Genomic DNA, 17,830 nt, shown 5'->3' with positions numbered 1-17,830 from the left:
TTCTGGGAGAATGGGGTCAGGGGGTAAGGCAGGCTATGGGGATGGCTTGGAGGGTTCTGGGAGAATGGGGTCAGGGGGTAAGGCAGGCTATGGGGATGGCTTGGGGGGTTCTGGGAGAATGGGGTCAGGGGGTAAGGCAGGCTATGGGGATGGCTTGGGGGGTTCTGGGAGAATGGGGTCAGGGGGTAAGGCAGGCTATGGGGATGGCTTGGAGGGTTCTGGTAGAATGGGGTCAGGGGGTAAGGCAGGCTATGGGGATGGCTTGGAGGATTCTGGGAGAATGGGGTCAGGGGGTAAGGCAGGCTATGGGGATGGCTTGGAGGGTTCTGGGAGAATGGGATCAGGGGGTAAGGCAGGCTATGGGGATGGCTTGGAGGATTCTGGGAGAATGGGGTCAGGGGGTAAGGCAGGCTATGGGGATGGCTTGGGGGGTTCTGGTAGAATGGGGTCAGGGGGTAAGGCAGGCTATGGGGATGGCTTGGGGGGTTCTGGGAGAATGGGGTCAGAGGGTAAGGCAGGCTATGGGGATGGCTTGGAGGGTTCTGGGAGAATGGGGTCAGGGGGTAAGGCAGGCTATGGGGATGGCTTGGAGGATTCTGGGAGAATGGGGTCAGGGGGTAAGGCAGGCTATGGGGATGGCTTGGAGGGTTCTGGGAGAATGGGGTCAGGGGGTAAGGCAGGCTATGGGGATGGCTTGGGGGGTTCTGGGAGAATGGGGTCAGAGGGTAAGGCAGGCTATGGGGATGGCTTGGGGGGTTCTGGGAGAATGGGGTCAGGGGGTAAGGCAGGCTATGGGGATGGCTTAGAGGATTCTGGGAGAATGGGGTCAGGGGGTAAGGCAGGCTATGGGGATGGCTTGGAGGGTTCTGGGAGAATGGGGTCAGGGGGTAAGGCAGGCTATGGGGATGGCTTGGAGGGTTCTAGGAGAATGGGGTCAGGGGGTAAGGCAGGCTATGAGGATGGCTTGCGAAATTCTGAAAGAATTTGGTCAAAGGGTGAAGCAGGTTATGGGGACAGCTTGGGGGGTTCTGGGAGAATGGGGTCAGGGGGTAAGGCAGGCTATGGGGATGGCTTGGGGGGTTCTGGGAGAATGGGGTCAGGGGGTAAGGCAGGCTATGAGGATGACTTGGGAAATTCTGAAAGAATTCGGTCAAAGGGTGAAGCAGGCTATGGGGACGGCTTGGGGGGTTCTGGGAGAATGGGGTCAGGAGATGAGACCGGTTATAAGGATGATTTGGGGGTTTCTGGGAGAATCAAATCAGGGGGTGAGGCAGATTATAGGGATGGTCTGGGGGATTCTGGGAGAATGGGGTTAGGGGATGAGGCAGGTTATAAGGATGGTTTGGGAGGTTCTGGCAGAATCTGGTCAGGGGGTGAAGCAGGCCATAGGGGTGATTTGGGGGGTACTGAGGGACTGGGATCAGGAAATGAGGCAGATTATAGGGGAGGCTCAGGGGTATCTGAAAAAATGGGGTCAGAAGGTGAGGTGGGCTACAGAGATGGTTCAGGGAGTTTCAGAGTAACAGGCACACAGGCTGGAGTGTGGTATGAGGGTGCACCCAGAGACCAAGAAGCCATAGGGCAAGGGTCAAGATACTGGACAGCATCAGAAGGGGCTGATGGTGGCACAAACTCCAAAGATGGCTCAGAGAGGGGCAGAGGAATGAGGCTTTTGAAAGGGGCACGTCCAGGACTGGGCTCTAGGACGACTGGGCTGCCAGCAACTACAGATGGTGCAGCATGCAGGGACGACCCTTCGGGCGCAGGGGTGTTGGGGATTCAAGGAGGGTCACAGAGTCTTTCAGATAGGCAGGACTCCAAGAAGGGTCTCAGGGGCTCTGGAACCTCAGGGGTCCCTGAGGCACTGGGGGCTGTTGGCTCTATGGGAAAATCAGGTGTCAGAGAGTGGCAAGATGCTGCTGGGATCCCAGGGTCTCCTGGGGGCAGACAGCCTCCCAGTAGGGAGGGTGGGTCTGCAGATCAAGCAGGGGGTATGGGGGCTTCTGGGTTTCCTGATGGTCAGGGCGCAATGGAGGGTGAGACGTGGGCGGATGTGGCTGCTCTGGAATGCGGACATGAGCAGGACTTCTGGAAAGCAGGCCCAGGAACATCAGACAGGGGTAGAGCAGCTGGCCTTGGGGGATTTGCACCTCGGGGAGGTGGGGACTCACAGGTGGAAGGCAGAAGGATGGGAGCTGCATGGAGGAGTTCAGTGGGTACAGGCCAGGTTCTGGACAGCAACCGGATGCCTGGAGAAAGGAATAAATCAGCATCAGGTTCTGCTGATGGACAAGGTGTAAGCCACACTGGGGCCCTAGACAGGGAAGACCAGGGATTTGGCCAAGGTAGCATAGGTGCTGGGAATCAGTCCCCAGGTTCCAGAGCTTCCAGATCTCTGCAGGAGAAAGATCCCACTTTCAGTGGGACCCATGATGGCTCCAGGAGCAGGAAGGGTGCTCCAGGCCAAGAAGGAGCTGGTGGGCGTCAAGGCCCATGGTTCCTGGATAGCAAAGGATCAGGTCCTGGAAGGGGCAGGTCTATTGGCCCAGGGGACTCAGGTGTCCTGGAGGAAGAGAATTCCACTTATAGGGAGAATGGTTTCACCCAAAAACCTGGGGATTTAGGGCCTCAGGGAGCCTGGAATAGCCTAGATGGGCCCTTTGGCAGAAAAGACTCTGTAGACAGATCAGGGGGCATCCAGGGCATGGGCTTTCAGCTAGACAAAGGACATAGAGGAGAAAGAGGGTCCCTGGAGGCTGAGAATGACAAGGCCCAGGGTCCAGGTGCCCAAAAGGAATATGAGGGATGGGGAGCAGAAGAGTGTGGCGGGTCAGACAGAAGGCCTGGCCAGCTCCGAAGCAGGTCCCTGAGACAGTCAGGGGTGGAGGCTGGAACAGCAAAGAGAAGGGGAGCAGAGGAGGGCAGAGGCTTGGAGCAGCCACTGGGAGGAGACAGCAGAGGGAGCGGAGGGGTGACTCTGCACGAAGACTGGAGCCAGGAGCCCCCAAGTCATCTTGGCAGCAGGAGAGGTGGCAAGGACGGCAGGTCAGACATCTATGGCCAGGGGAGGGATGCCACCCCGAGTACCAGATCCAGATCCAAGCGTGGCACTGACGCTTTCTCCAAGGAGGCCCAAGGTAAGTATTTCTCAGGGGAATGGCTCCAGTGGGGTAGAGCCAAGGGCAACTGGAATGACTGGGTCGGTCTCAATTCTGTCTCCAGCCCCAGGAGTTTGTCCCTGCTGGCGCCCCTCCCCCCATTTTTAGGGATCTCTTCCCATCTAGGAAGCAGCCTCTTCTTCCTTGTGCAGGTGGGATCCAGGCTGCGTGGGGCCCAGAGGTCTCTGGGTCTCTGTCTTAACATCCTATGTCCAAAGAACTAGAGCTGTTGAAATGCTCTGTGTGAGCCACTCAGACCTCAGACTTCCCACCCATGTGACTCAAGGGGCCCCTTCATCTACCTTGCATCCCAGGTCTCCCATACAAGCCTAGGTCCTGCTGAGAAGAAATGGAAGGTTTGGCTTTGCTGAGCCCAGCTGGCAGGATGTGGTGGCCTCCCAGGGCACAGTGTAGGCCACGGTCTGGGAGGCTGGGCCTTGGGGGGAATCCTTGGGTGGCTAGCCCCCCCAAACTCCCTCTGTGTATCTCCAGGCCCCATGAGCTACTTCTCCAAGAGCCTGGCAGACCTGGAAGTACAGCAGGGAGAGGCCGCTGTCCTCTCCTGTACCCTCACCCGTGACCTGGGCCCCGGTGCCTGGTTTAAAGATGAAGTCAAGGTACTGCCTGCCCCCGTGCTTTTCCAGCCAGTTTGTGGGAGGGGCCTCTGCTTACCCTGGCGTGGGGGGGGCCTGGAGGAGCTGGGCAGGGGTGGGGATGACAGGCTCTTCTGTGGCCCTTGTTTCCAGCTCAGCGCCCAGGATGGAGTCACTTTTGAGCAAGATGGTCTCGTGCACAGGCTCCTCATTGCCCACGTGCAGGGGCCCCAGGCTGGGAGGTACACCTTTGTAGCCGGCAACCAGCGGAGCGAGGCCACCCTGAGTGTCCATGGTGAGGCTCCGCCCTGCCCTGCTCAGCAGCCCCTTTGCGCCAGGTGGTATGCTCCCCCTTTAGACACCTGACTGTGTGCTTGTCTGCAGCCAGTGACGAATCTCATCCTCAGTCTGAGAAGGTGATTCTAAAAAGCCGACCCACACTCTCCCTACCCTCTGTCAGGAAGAGAGGTCTAATCCTAGTCCCTCCTGCAGCAGATGAAGCCCATTCATCCCCTTGTTAGTCCTCTTGGGGAGGGGTCTTTACTCTCGGCCACATTTCCTTCTCTGGGTCCTTGTGTCCCCACCCCCCAGGTGCACGGTGCCCAGGCTGCCGTTTGACGCCCTTGCCCCGTTGTGTCTCTAGATCGCCCCGTCATCGCTCCAGATGTGACAGAGAAACTGAGAGAGCCCCTGGTGGTCAAGGCTGGGAAGCCGGTGACAGTGAAGATCCCCTTCCAGAGCCACCTCCCAGTTCAGGCTGCCTGGAAGAAGGACGGAGCTGAGCTGGTGGGCAGCGGCAGCAGCCGGGGGGTCCAGGTGGCCCTGGGGGACAGCTTCACTCGGCTGTGCCTCCCTAGCGCTGGCAGGAAGGACCGTGGCCAGTACAGCGTGACGCTGAGGAGCGAGGGAGGCTCCGTCCAGGCCGAGCTCACCCTGCAAGTTATAGGTGCCAGCCCCAGCCTTCTCCCCAGCCAAGGCCTGAGGGTCCTGGGCTTCTGGAACCTCCCTGCCAGGAGGAGCAGGCCCAGAGTGTGGTCCCCGGGCTCAGATCCTCATTTGCATGCTGTTTAAGATCCAGACCTTCTCCGCCTTGTCCTTTCTCCCCCTCTCAGACTGGTCAGGAAGAAGCAGTTTAGATAAATACAGGGCTGGGCTCCCTCTGGTTGTGCTTCTCCGGGAGAATGCGCCTGGCCCCGGGAGCTAACGCACCCGGCCTTGAGTGGTGGCAGCAAGTTAGCGCGGAGCAGGGGCAGCCACGGTGGCACGTTCCACGTCACCCCTGTGGGTCTGTGTGTGTGTGTTGGGGGTGGAGACTGGGGACACCTCCAGGTAATGCCCAAGGCTCTCTGGACATTCTACCCCACTGCAGGCTTATCCGCTGATGAGGGGGGCAGTCTAGCGCCACTCCCCTCCAGCTCCTTTGACCCCCCCTTCTCTTCCTGCTCCTCTCGGTGGGACCCCAGACAAGCCCCAGCCCCCACAAGGTCCCCTGGAGGCACAGGACTGCCAGGGGGTTGGTGTCTGCCTCCACTGGCGGCCCCCCCAGGACGACGGGGGCCGGGCCTTGGAGCACTACGTGGTGGAGAGGCGGCAGGCTGGCAGAAGCACTTGGCTGAAGGTGGGCGAGCCCCCCGCAGACAGCACCACCTTCACCGATACCCACGTGGAGCAGGGCAAGAAATACACCTTCCGAGTGCGGGCTGTGACCTCTGAGGGGCCCGGGGAGGGCCTGGAGTCCGCAGAGGTGCTGGTGGCTCCCGAGGGTAAGAGGGCTCTAACACTCCCGGGCTCTCCGCTGTGCCCAGAGAGTAGGCGGGGCTGCCCCAGACACTGAGGGACACTGGGGGTCTTGGGGCCCTTCTAGAGCACTGCGGAGACTCCTGACGTCAGCTTCCTTGGGGATCTGGCGGGCGATCAGGAAGCAAGATTTATGGGGTCTTCTCGCGGCCCTGGCTCTCTGGGAGAAGGGGTGGACAAGCAGAGCCCGCTTTCTCAGGAGCGTGGGTGGGGCAAGCCCCATTCTCCAGCAGATGCCCTCCATCTGGAGGGAACTTGAAGCTGAGGGGCCTCAGGGCAGCCTCTAGGCTCCCAGGCCACAGCCAGAACAGTGTCCTAGGGCAGGCTGGCTCAGCCCCCTGATCCTCCCTAGGAAAGAGCAGAGTGTGGCCCCCAGGACCTCACTGTGAGCTGGCACCTTTCCTCAGCCGCTGGGCTGATCTGCACCTTCTCTGCCCCCAGCTCTTCCCGGGCCCCCTTCCACCCCAGCCATCCAGTCAGCCTCCAGCCAGGGCATCACACTGACATGGACGGCACCTAGGGGCCCCGGCAGTGCCCACATCCTGGGCTACCTGATTGAGAAGCGCAAGAAGGGGAGTAACACCTGGACAGCAGTAAATGCGCAGCCCGTGCCTGGTGAGTGGGCCAGAATGGGCGCTCTGAGTTATCCTGGCCCAAAGCTTCCCTACGTGACCTCCGGGCTCCAGGGTCCTGTGGCACCATCGTGCCCGATCCCGTTAGTACAGTGGGTCTCACTTGGGGTGGTCTCGCCCCCTGCGGGCATTTGGCAATTGTCTGGCAATTTGGGGTTGTCATAACTGAAGTGTGGGAAGGTGGGAGGTAGAGGCCAGAGACGCTGCTAAACATCCTACAATACACAGGGCCACGCCCCTCTCCCCATCCCCACGCCCCCAAAGAACTATTTGGCTACAAATGCCAATAGTGCCAAGGTTAGGAAACCCTGGAGAGGGTTCCAGAAGTCTCAGGATGGAAGCCAGAGATGGAGCTGCTAGCACTAACCCCTTTCCTTCGGGCCTGGACCTTGGGCAATGCACTCTTTTCTCTAGATCTTACCTTCCTCATCCATAAGATGGGGAGAAGTGTCCCCTATCCCATTAACTTCCCTACGGTTTCCAAGAAACTGCTTTCTGAGATCAGAAAGAACTCAGAAAAGTCCAAGCCAAGTTTGCAGGAGAAAGACCAGGTTCGAGGCGGGTTGTCAGGAGACCAGGTTTCTAGCCAGGGCTGTGCCACTTAGGAGCAGAGGCCTCTCAGGGCCTCAGTTTCCCCATCTCTGGAAAAAGGGTTTGGAACTAAGGGCATTCTTCCAACTTCCCTATTTAGTCATTCTGTCTTATTTATAAATATATATATTTATAACAACTCTTATAACTCTGTAAAGCAGAGAGAACCAGAGAGATTAAGGCACTTGTCCAAGACCACCAGGAGGTTAGTGACAGAACCAGACAAGGATTAGGGCCTCTGACATCCTGAGTAGTGTTGTTTTCACCTTGGAGAGAACCGAGTCACCGGTAGCTGGCTGCCTGGAGAGGAGGAAGGTGTTAGCACCCTAGGTTTGGTCTTTTCCAGAGCTTGGTGGCGCCATCTGTGTCCCCATCACCTGGTCCTGTCACGGCGGGACTAATGTGGGGTTGGCTTCTCACAGGCAGGAAGTGGACCGTGGTGGACGTGCGGCAGGGCTGTCAATATCAGTTCCGGGTCACGGCTGTGGCTCCCTCTGGCCCCGGAGAGCCTGGACCCCCATCAGATGCTGTCTTTGCTCGGGACCCCATGAGTGAGTAGAGCTCCAACCCAGGTTGGGGGCGGTGGTGGTGAGGAGCAGGGGACAGCTCTGAAGCCCGCGGGACAGGACTGGGACCGTAGGTCAGGGCCAGTCCTGAAGGAAATGGTCAGGAAGGCTGGAAGACAAAGGTCGGAAGGCCTCTGGGGTGAGGCATATTTTAGGGGCCTAGGGGAGACATAAGCCCCCAAGTTGAGAGCAGACAGGCCCAGGGGCCAGGCAGTGGGGATTAGAAGAAGCCCTTCCTAAGATCACTTTGCTCACTCTTCAGGTTCTGAGAAGGTCAGCTCTCAAGGACTCATTCCAGTCCTATAACTGTCCGCCCACCCCAGGGAAGGGTCGTCATCTCTGTGGGGCAGGTGGGAGGTCACAGTGGAACCTCACCATTGACTCTCCAAACAGCAGATATTTGCCCTTCAAGGTGGCTAACACTGTGCCCGCAACTAGGTAAATAAATCCTGGTCTCTGCCCTTGAGAAACATTCAGCCTCGAACAGCATTTCCCTGTCTGTGATTTCAGACCTCCATGCACAGAGAGATGTCAGAGCATCATGATGTTGAGAACAACACAGACAGCCAAAAAGTTCTGTGATCAAAGATGTGCATAACAACAACAACAACAACAGATATTTATAACATCTAGCCTCTGATATTTCCAAGTCCTACAGGAAAGGGTCCTGTTCTAGTTTGAGCCAGATTTCCCAAATTTGATGAGAGAATACCTTTTCCACAAAACACCTATCCAAAACCTCACCCCAAGACATTCAACTTGGAAGACGCTCCTCTGTATACCTCTTATGAGCCTCTTATCCCCTTATGAGTCTGCTAATGACGAGCCATGGAGGGAGCAGCACATTTCTGGCACCTCCTGGGTTGGCCAGGTGGTCCACACCTTGAGAGTCCTTTTGTATCCCCACAGGGCACACACGGTAGGTGTCAGGTCTGTTGAAACAAACCCAGCAGGAACAGAATGTTGTACAAGTTGAATGGACCCAGTGGCATCTAAGTTTGAGTCCTGGAAAGGGCAGAGTGTGGAATGGAGGGGATGAGAGGGGGAAGATTGTATCCCTTGCAAGTGGACCAACCCCGTCCTAGTTTATCAATCTCTCTCCCTCTCTTATCGCTAATAGGGAATGGAGACCGCAAGCAGCGTAGCAGCGCCCCACATTAGCCACCCCAGTCCCTACCTGTCCTAGACCCTTGCTACTAAGCATGGTCCATGGACCAGCAGCACTACCTGGGGACTTGCTAGGAATGCACAATCTCAGCCCTCACCTAGGCTGCCGAATCAGGATCTGTAGTCTTAACCAAATCCCCAGGCAGTTTGTAAACAAATTCAAGTTTGAGAAGCACTGCCCTAGCCCAGATTTAGAAACACGTGGACACCTCTTAAAAATCCTGCTGCCTGGGCTGCACCCCAGACTAATGAAATGCACGTTTCTGGGGGTGGGATCTAGGCATCAGTGTTTGTAAGGCTCCCCCTACATGATTCCAGTGGGCAACCAGGCCTGAGAGACTGCTGTGCAATTCACAGAGCCCTTTCTTTACACACATCACAACCCCTGCGGGTGCATAGGGCCTGTTATTATCCTTCCCATTTAACAGGTGAAGAGTAAGTATGGACTGAGTGCCCAAAAGGCGGTCTTGACTAACTTAGAGCTCAGAACCAAAAGATAGAATTCTAGCCTTCGGGGATCTTGGAGCCCAAGAGGTCATCAACGAAAATACCCCATTCCAGGAAATACAGAAGGGCAGTTAGGGGAAGTGGGTTGGCAGGTGGCTGAATGAGTGGACTGAGGTGGGGAAAGCTTTCTGGAGCAGGTGACCTGGGATCTGTGGTGCGTAGCTGAGGCAGAGTATAGGATAGAGTAAGGGTGTGGTTCCAGGTACCTGCTCTAGGGAAGTCTAGGGGCAGAATCCTTAAGTGAAAGAGATACCCAGCCTCCCACATGAAAACTAATGAATATCCCCACTGAGTGGCCTCCCTCAAGAGAGGGTGATGCCGTTCCTGACATTCCCGTGGTACCTGGCCAGGACCCCCAGGGCCCGTGAGGGACCTCCAAGTCACAGATACGTCGAACACCAGCATCACCTTGAGCTGGGCCCAGCCGGATGCTCAGGATGGGGACGAAGCCCAGGGATATGTGGTGGAGCTGCGTGGCTCAGACAGTCTGCAATGGAGCCCATGCCATACGGGCACCGTGCCGGTCACCACCTTCACAGTCAAAGGGCTTCGGCCCCAAGAGGGCTACTTCATGAGGGTGACAGCAGTTAACGACGGGGGCCACGGCCAGCCCACTGCCCTGGATGCATTAGTGCAAGCCATGCCTGTTACCGGTGAGTGCCACCTCCTTGCTCTTCCTGTGCCGCCTTCCTGAGAGGGCCTCTGAGCAGCGTCCGTGCACTTGCCGAGCCAGGATCCCCTTCCCCAGTTTCGTGAAGGGCCATTTATCAAGCACCTATTATGAGCCCGGCACTGGAACAGGCAGGCCCGTCCAGAAATGTTTTCTCATTAACTCATAAAAATCCTACAGGGTTCATATTTTTGCCCCCAATTTACAGATAGGGAACCTGAGGTCAGACAGAGGTCCTTGGCCCTGGGTCATACCACTGGTATGTGGCATAGCCAGGATTTAAACCAGGTGACTCTGACTCCAAAGTCCAGGCTCTCTCCAGGATTCTTTGCTGCTTCCCAAGCATGACCTGAGAAGGCATAAGTGCTACTCAAGTGCTACTAAGCACCCACAGTTCGTGCTCAGAGTAGAAGACACACAGCTCCCTGTTACCCAAATGTGGATCTTTTCCTTTGGATTTAACCCCTGGAAACAGCTGACTCGTCTTTGACCCAGCTGACCTGGGCCATCCCAGCAGGCCCTACTTGTCATAGTAACCATAAGGAAGACAAGTACAATGAATAGCACGTGTACCCAGAATCCAGAATTCTGGAACCTTGTCCTGGTTCCGCCTCCGGCTTGGTGTGGTCCCAAGCCTATCACTTCCTAGCTCAGATCAGTGTTCATCTATCTCCTCTGCAAAATAAGAGTTGGATTACCTTTTCACTGTCCCCCTCTGTTCTGGCCTAACCCTCACCCTCTCCCCGATGGCTTCCCTTTCTCAGCTCCCCACCACCTCCTGCGGCTCCCCCTGCCCCCGGGATCCTCCTCCCAGCTCCCTATCCATTTCCTCCAGAGCCTCCCCTGCCACCATAGATCTCTGCACCAATTAGTCGGGCCCAGACTTCCCCCTCCAGCTCCGCCTTGTTGGAGACCCGGAGCTGGGGCCCAAATGTGGAGGGAGGTGATGAGCCATATTGTGTGTTCCAGTCTGTCCCAAGTTCCTCATGGATTCCAGCACAGAGGACCTGCTGATGGTCAGAGCTGGGGACACCATTCGTGTGCCTGTTTCCTTTGAAGTGAGTATATCTAATGGGGAGTGGGGAAGAAGGGAGCCCAGAGCAGCCAAGAGAGCCGGATTCAGCCCTGTGGTTCTCTTCCCCACCGCCCTCCCTTTTGGTCCCCAGCCAGTGGTCAGGGCTTGTGCTGGAAATCAGGCCAGAAGTGAGGAAGGAAGAGGGTCCTCCCTGAAGGCACAGCCCCTCACCTGGCCACTGGGTGGCCATTCTGCTCTTGTCTACAAGTCCCTCTAGTGGTAGCTTCTGTCACTGCACCTCTAAGCTATGGTGCCCACTTTCCTCCACCTCTCCTTACTTCGCCTGGGAATTCAGGGGCCTGCAGGATGGATAATCCCTTTTAACCTTAGAATGAGTATTGTACAAGCACATGACCTGCATTTGACTCGGGATGATCTCCAACCAACACCACCTGTCTCTGTATGTGTAATGTAGCAGTAATGTGTGGTGGCTGGAAGCCCAGATTGCCTGGGGTCAGGTTCTAGCATCATTACTCACTAGCCGTTTGACTTTGGACAAATATCTTACCCTCTCTGTGTTCCAAATTCCTCATCTGTCAAATGGGGATAATAGTAACTTATCTCAAAGGATTTTTCTGAGGATTCAAGGAATTAATACATGGAAAGCACGTGCAGTACCTGGCATATAGCAAGTGCCCAGTGTGTGTCATCCATCAGTAATTACGATGATGATGATGATTACTATTAAGATCATCATTGTCGGGGCGCCTGGGTGGCTCAGTCGGTTAAGCATCCAATATTGACTCAGGTCATGATCTTTTGGTTCATGCGTGCTAGCCCCGCGTTGGGCTCCACACTGTTAGTGTGGAGCCTACTTGGGATTCTCTCTCTCTCTCTCTCTCTCTCTCTCTCTCTCTCTCTCCCCTGGCCCCTCCCCCCTTCTCTCTCCCTCTCCCACTTGCACTCTCTCTCTCTCTAATTAAATTTTAAAAGCCTTTAGAAAGAATCATCATTGTCACCAACATCATCTGTGTGGGAACTCATAGGCGGCAGAGCCAGACTCAAACCCAGACATAACTCTAAATTACATGTCCTTGGGGCACCTGGGTGGCTCAGTCGGTTAAGCGTCCGACTTCAGCTCAGGTCATGATCTCACGATTCGTGAGTTCGAGCCCCGCGTCAGGCTCTGTGCTGACCGCTCGGAGCCTGGAGCCTGCTTCGGATTCTGTGTCTCCCTCTCTCTCTGCCCCTCCCCTGCTCATGCTCTGTCTCTCTCTGTCTCAAAAATAAATAAAACATTAAAAAAATTTTTAAATTACATGTCCTTAACAATTAGACCATAATAAGGACAACGGTGGTGACAAAAATACCTAACACACACTGAGTGTTTAACACTGAGTGTTCCTTGGCCCTCTTCTCTATGCTTTCCACGTGTTACTAACTTCTCCAATCCTCAGAACAATCCCGTGAGGTTCATTACTGTTGGAATGCCCATTTGACTCTGATACCCAGTGAGTACAGTACCAGAGGATCTCGCGGGGAGCTGGGGGTTTGCCTTACTCTCCCTGTCCTACTTCCTCACTATCCCACCGCCCCCTACCATACCATCCTCTATCATTCCCTCTCGACCAGCCCCTCCCTAAAGAGGCACTTCCCACCTCTGTGATTCTGCCCAGACATTTCCCCTCCGAGAATGCTCTTCTCCCCTTAGGCCCAGCTTAAATACCATCACCCCCACAAAACCTCCCCTGCTTACTTTTCTTTCCTCTCATTTCCCAGGCTGCCCCCATGCCTGAGGTGACCTGGCTGAAGGATGGCTTGCCCTTGCCTAAAAGAAATGTGACCTTCACCAAGGATGGCCTCACCCAGCTCCTGATTCCTGTGGCCAGCCTCTCAGACAGTGGCCTCTACACTGTGGTGCTGAGGAGCTTGGAGGGCAAGGAGGCTACCTACAGCTTCCCCCTCAGGGTGGCAGGTGAGGCAGGCCTAGGCAGGGTCTGCCGACACTGGCTTGCCACTCCCCAAGGCATGGAGCTCTCCATCTAGCCTAGTCTCAGCTCGTCTACCATGCCAGGGAATCCAAGGTGACCACACCACCAGCCATTCCTAAGAGCTTGAAGGAAGGAGAAAAGGCAGAAGGAGAGTCTGGAGTGGGGTGCGGGGTGCGGGTCCGTTGTCCTGCCCCAGGAACTTAGGGACAGTCAAGCCACAGCCCTTCACTGGACTTGTTATTCTTCATTTGGGGTCAGTGAGCAAAGATAGTCATTATCATTACCTCAACTGAATGAGCCTTGGAAGGATTGTCTGTGGTCCTTGTACACGATAAATGTTGCCCTCCCCACTGGGACTCCCACGTAGCCCCCACCCACCCTGGAGAAGCTTCTAGAACACAGAAGTGACCTACAGCTAATGATGGGGGCTCTGCAACTTGGTCTTGTGGAAGCCCCTCCGCTGTCCTGTGTCATTTGACTTATAAACCAGAGTGAATTCAAATAATTCATGTTGGAAAGGTTTTCTACTCTCTAGGGAGAGCTGCAGACCCCCAGCTGAGCTCTCTCTCTGGCTCTAGCTGCCTGCATGGCAAGACTGCACTCCCAGGACCTCGGAAGACTTGGGGACCTCCGGGAGGGCCATGCAGAAGCCCTGGGGACCCCTGCTCGGTACCCCTGAAACTCAGCCCCCTTTGCTTTCTTGAGCAGCATGCCCGAAGGCTCCCGGGCCCATCCGCCTGCAGGAGAACGTGCCTGGGACAGTGACGGCTGAGTGGGAACCTTCTCCAGATGAGGCCGGGGATGTCTCCCTGCACTACGAGGTGCTGACACGCTCCTCGGCGCACGGGCCCTGGCGCCAGGCGGCCGACCACGTGCACACCAACCACTTCACCCTCCTGGGTGTGCTCCCCGGCCACGAGTACCACTTCCGGGTGGTGGCCAAGAACGAGCTGGGGGCCAGCCAGCCCTCAGACACCAGTCAGCCCTGGTGCATCCCCCGGCAGCGAGGTGAGCTCTCGGGGATGCGGGCTGCCACTGGGGGGCAACCCGGGCAGTGGTGGCCCAGCCAGTGTATGGCCCGGCTCAGTGTATCTCTGGCCGCCCCGCCCTCATCCCCGCCTCCCTGCCTCCCCCACTCCCCGCCTCACCACCTCCGAACCTCGCTCAGCCTACGGGCCTCTGTGTCCTTGACTCAGGGTGGGTCCAGAGAGAACAGAGGGCCGTGGGTGTCCACGTGTCCAGGAAGCCTTTGGGCGGGGTCACAAATCAGCTGCAGGCAATACAGCAAAGAGAGGTTAATGTTTCTCTGAAAACCAAGTATGTTTTAGAGTTAACGAAATGTGGGCCTTCAAAGTAGTTACTAGAAAAAGCAGATTATGAAATCGAATGCATGATTCCATATTTCTAAAACACACACAAAAAAAATGTCTGGAAGATTCCACACCAAAATGTTAGCCCTGGTCGTTGATAGGCAGTGAAATTATGCACGGTTTTTATTCTTTCCCTTTTTGACTTTCTATACGTTCTAGTTTGTCCACAGTGAATGTGTATTAGCTTGTAGTCGAAAAAAAAACCCAAAAGGTATTTTAAGAAAAAGATAAAAAAGTGAGTCAAGCCGTGGGGGCCAAATTTACAGGTAAGATGTGGCAAAAGGACCGAGGAAATGCCTACATTCCATGTGACTCACGCCTAAGCCAGCCCTTCCTTGCTTGCTGACCTTTCTCTCTCTCTCTCTCTCTCTCTCTCTCTCTCTCTCTCGCCCTGGTTTCTGCCACAGACAGGTTCACGGTGAAGGCTCCCAGCTACCGAGAGCCTGACCTGAGCCAGAAGCCCCGGTTCCTGGTGGGCCTGCGGACCCACCTGCTGCCTGAGGGCTGTGAGTGCTGCATGAGCTGTGCCGTGCAGGGCTGGCCCCGGCCCAGCGTCACCTGGTTCAAGGACGACCAGAGCCTGGCAGGAAACCCGGAAGTATATAGCACTGATGTGCTGGGCGTGTGCTCCCTCATCATCCCCAGTGTCTCCCCCAAGGACAGCGGCCAGTACAAGGCAGTGGCTGAGAACACGCTGGGCCAGGCTGTCAGCACCGCCACCCTCATTGTCATAGGTAAACGTCCCGCCCTGGCAGAAGGCCAAGCTGGCAAGGGGGAAGGGAAGGAGAGTCAGAGCAGGGAGCCCACCCTGTCGCCTCAAGAGTGATTGGGCTGCAGGTCAGGATACCAGGTTCTTCCAACTGCCTTGGCTCTCCAGGATCTCTGTTACCTAAGCTGGCCATCTCTTGCCATCCAGGGCCTTGATTTGCCCATCTGCAAAATGAGGTATTGACTTAGATCCTTGACAACCAACTCTTGGCTTAGGGGACCATGTGCCACCCACCCAAGCTTCCCAGTATGGCCTTGCAACACATCTCAAGCTGAGAGCTAAAGAGGCTTCTTCTGCCTTCTGTGTTGCACCTTCAAAAATTTGCCCAGATACAGACGTTAAGTCCAAAAAGCCCCACTGATTTCCTTATCAGTAGTCTCCTTTTCAGTAAAGCAAATACTATATGTTAATAAGAAACCATTTTTCCTTAATAGTACTTAAACATCTTCTATTTTGAAGAAGGGGTTGGGGGGGGAAAGTAACTCCTACACATTTTTAACTCTTCAGAATCAACCTTTGGGCAAAAATGGCCCTTTCAGCCCCGAACCAGCGTGTCTTTTGTCTCTGTGGCATTTATGCCAAGGCCCTCGGGAAGCCACTCTCAAAGCGCCCCAGCGTGTGCACACACCTAGTCCTGAAAAGACTGTTTTCAAAAAAGCGTTTGGAGATGGTTGCCAGGGAGGGAGTTTGCGTAGCTCGGAGAGCACGCGGTGTCTCTGCATTTGAACCCATGGCCCCTGACGGCGGAGCCCCTGGGCCTGACCCTGTTCTGTGTGACCTTCACCATGTAAAAGGGGTGGGAGGGGAAGTGGCAGCTGCTCCTTCGGGACCAGCCAGAATATTCTGGTGTGCTTTGTCTTGCAGAATCTAGCTCCTAGCCCCACCTCGCCCTGGGATGGCCCTGTCTGGCCCCACAGCCATCGGATGGTGACAGATTCCTGAAACTTCCCTCTTGACGCCCACACTGGCCCAGAGAGCCAGTCCTAAAGGATGAAGCACACTGGTAGTGCCCAGAGCCCCAGGGAGACAGAGTGAGGGGCTTCCTGGGGATGTTTCACCAGAAGGGCATGGAGTCCTTGGGGAAGAAAGAGAAGAAGCGGGGGCATCCAGCCTCTCAACCCCAAGCCAAGTGCCTGAACAGATGACAGGGAACCTCCTCCACCCTCATTATGTGGGCTTCTTTCTTTTCTACTTTGGGGGAATCCAGAGAGAACCTGTCTGCAACATGGAGGCCAAGTCCTTGTTTTCCCGAGCTGGGTTCCTAGAGGGACAGCAGGAAGAGCTGGGCCTGCTGTGGACACCAGAGGGAAGAATGAGGAGGTCAGAGGACCTGGGTGAGGGCCAGGGCATCCAGGGCATGTGTGGAGGGAGTGCCTTCTGTGCCTTTCATCATTAAAACATTAAGCTAATACAAGCCTATCATTTGCAAGTTAACTTGGGGTTGGTGTGGTGGAGGCAAGGTTCCCAATGCAGAGCCTTCACTCCAGGCTCCAGCTGGGAGGACGGGTGGGTTCTGGCTCAAGGGAAAAATTGGGTGAGGACTGGCCTCCTTCTGCAGCCCAGGCCTGTGAGCAGTGGCTTCCCGGGGCAGGAAAGCGGAGACTTGTTGGGTCTGCATAGTAGAGAGACCTCCCATGCTCCTCTGTTTGGCAAAACTCCTGTGAGCGGCAGAGCAAGGGCTTTCCTGGGTGTTATAGTGTAGGGGTCACGGAGCCAGTGTTACCCAGGACTGCCCTTTGCCTGTCCCTCCCCGGCACCAGAAAGAGTCTGGGTTGGGGAAAAATCCTACTCCAGGTTGTGACCTGTGGGCCCCGTGAGAAGGTGCTGAGAGAGACCGTCAAGTGCATGGGGATTTGGCTCTCATCCAGGGCTGTGTGGGCCCCTCCTCGCTTTCTCCACAGTCCCTGTGTCACAGACAGGCTGGGACGCCTCCCTTGCCAGGGAAGGACCTCTATGTGACCTCCCACCGGAAGGTGCCCCTCCGTCCCCAAGGCATGGCCTCTGCGCCTCCTGGGCTTCCATGAAATACTCCAGGGTTCCCAGGGACGAGAAGGAAGGAGGGGGCCCCGGGAAGGCTGAGCCCCACTCTGTCCCAGGGTGCCAGCTCTGAAGCCCGGCCAGTGGCCTGACATAGTCTGCTCTTCACTCCCTCTGCCCGGATCCAGGCTTCCATCTTCCTGGCCTCCCCTCACACCCAACTGCAGTCAGATGCAGGAAGGAAGGCGCACAAGCCCCACGGAGGGATGAAGGAGGGTGGATGTCAAAAACTCCTTTCCGAGATGTGGGACTATGTGACCCGGGGGAAGCTTTCTGGATTCGAGAAATAATCGTCCACCCCAAATAGCCCAATAGCGGCCCCCAGAGGCAGGGGGACAGACTAGATGACTTTGTATAAGCCGTGGTTCACTCCTGCCCCCACCAGGGAAACCCACAAGAGCCGTTTTCCTTGGGTTTTCTCTTGCCGTCTTTGCCTTGCTACCACGGCAGGCCAACCTGGGGCCACGGGCAAAGAAAGAAGTTCTTGGAAACTACGAGGCAGTGGCTGAACACTTCAGCCTGTATGAACTGTTCGCCTGAGTGCTTTTTAGGCTGCAGTGTGGGGAGGGCAGGGCTTCAGCTCAGACCGCAGTGTCAGCAATAGGGAGAAGAGGGGGGTTCCCACAGAGGGGATGACCCAGTGCCCACGGCCTGCCTGGCTCTGAACAAAGGCTCACATAGCAAAGATGGAAGAAGAGCCCTTTCCGCATTCCTAAGGGTGGAGCTGGGGCCTGACCTTCCAAGGAGATACAAAAACAAAAGACCCCAACTTGTGATAGCTTCTCAAGATACATTCATCCATTTGACGGCCCAGAGCAGGTGCTGTGCAGGGAGGTACAAAGGTGACTCAGACTTGGGACCCGCCCTCAAGACACCTACCTTCTGGAAGGGAGAGAAGACTAACAAAGGCACCAAGAAAGTCCTGAGGAGCTCAGAGGAGGGGAGAGCTGCAGGCTGAGAGCATCAA

The 17,830-nt window shown here is 56.0% G+C and overlaps 1 protein-coding gene across 2 annotated transcripts in view; it reads left to right on the top strand.

Annotated features, from left to right (window-relative positions):
* The window catches only part of IGFN1 (immunoglobulin like and fibronectin type III domain containing 1), a 32,490-nt gene extending 16,250 nt beyond the window's left edge, over positions 1–16,240 (top strand). Inside the window, exons 13-25 of one of the 2 annotated variants that reach the window (XM_045456542.1) lie at positions 3,020–3,137; positions 3,651–3,775; positions 3,905–4,046; positions 4,395–4,697; positions 5,215–5,514; positions 5,990–6,163; positions 7,194–7,322; positions 9,362–9,664; positions 10,651–10,739; positions 12,476–12,671; positions 13,396–13,695; positions 14,465–14,791; positions 15,691–16,240. In XM_045456542.1, coding sequence (XP_045312498.1) covers positions 3,020–3,137; positions 3,651–3,775; positions 3,905–4,046; positions 4,395–4,697; positions 5,215–5,514; positions 5,990–6,163; positions 7,194–7,322; positions 9,362–9,664; positions 10,651–10,739; positions 12,476–12,671; positions 13,396–13,695; positions 14,465–14,791; positions 15,691–15,704 — 2,520 coding nt within the window. In that variant the 3' untranslated portion in view covers positions 15,705–16,240. Of the gene's footprint in view, positions 1–1,177; positions 3,138–3,650; positions 3,776–3,904; positions 4,047–4,394; positions 4,698–5,214; positions 5,515–5,989; positions 6,164–7,193; positions 7,323–7,599; positions 9,339–9,361; positions 9,665–10,650; positions 10,740–12,475; positions 12,672–13,395; positions 13,696–14,464; positions 14,792–15,690 lie in introns of those variants that run through there. The other variant, XM_045456541.1, reaches the window with a different exon arrangement.
* Positions 16,241–17,830: the final 1,590 nt, after the last annotated feature.

Source organism: Leopardus geoffroyi, chromosome C3, assembly GCF_018350155.1.
Source record: "Leopardus geoffroyi isolate Oge1 chromosome C3, O.geoffroyi_Oge1_pat1.0, whole genome shotgun sequence".
In the NCBI taxonomy this organism is placed as follows: domain Eukaryota; kingdom Metazoa; phylum Chordata; class Mammalia; order Carnivora; family Felidae; genus Leopardus; species Leopardus geoffroyi.
Note: the sequence above shows the minus strand (reverse complement) of the source record. Positions and strands in the feature narration are given on the sequence as shown.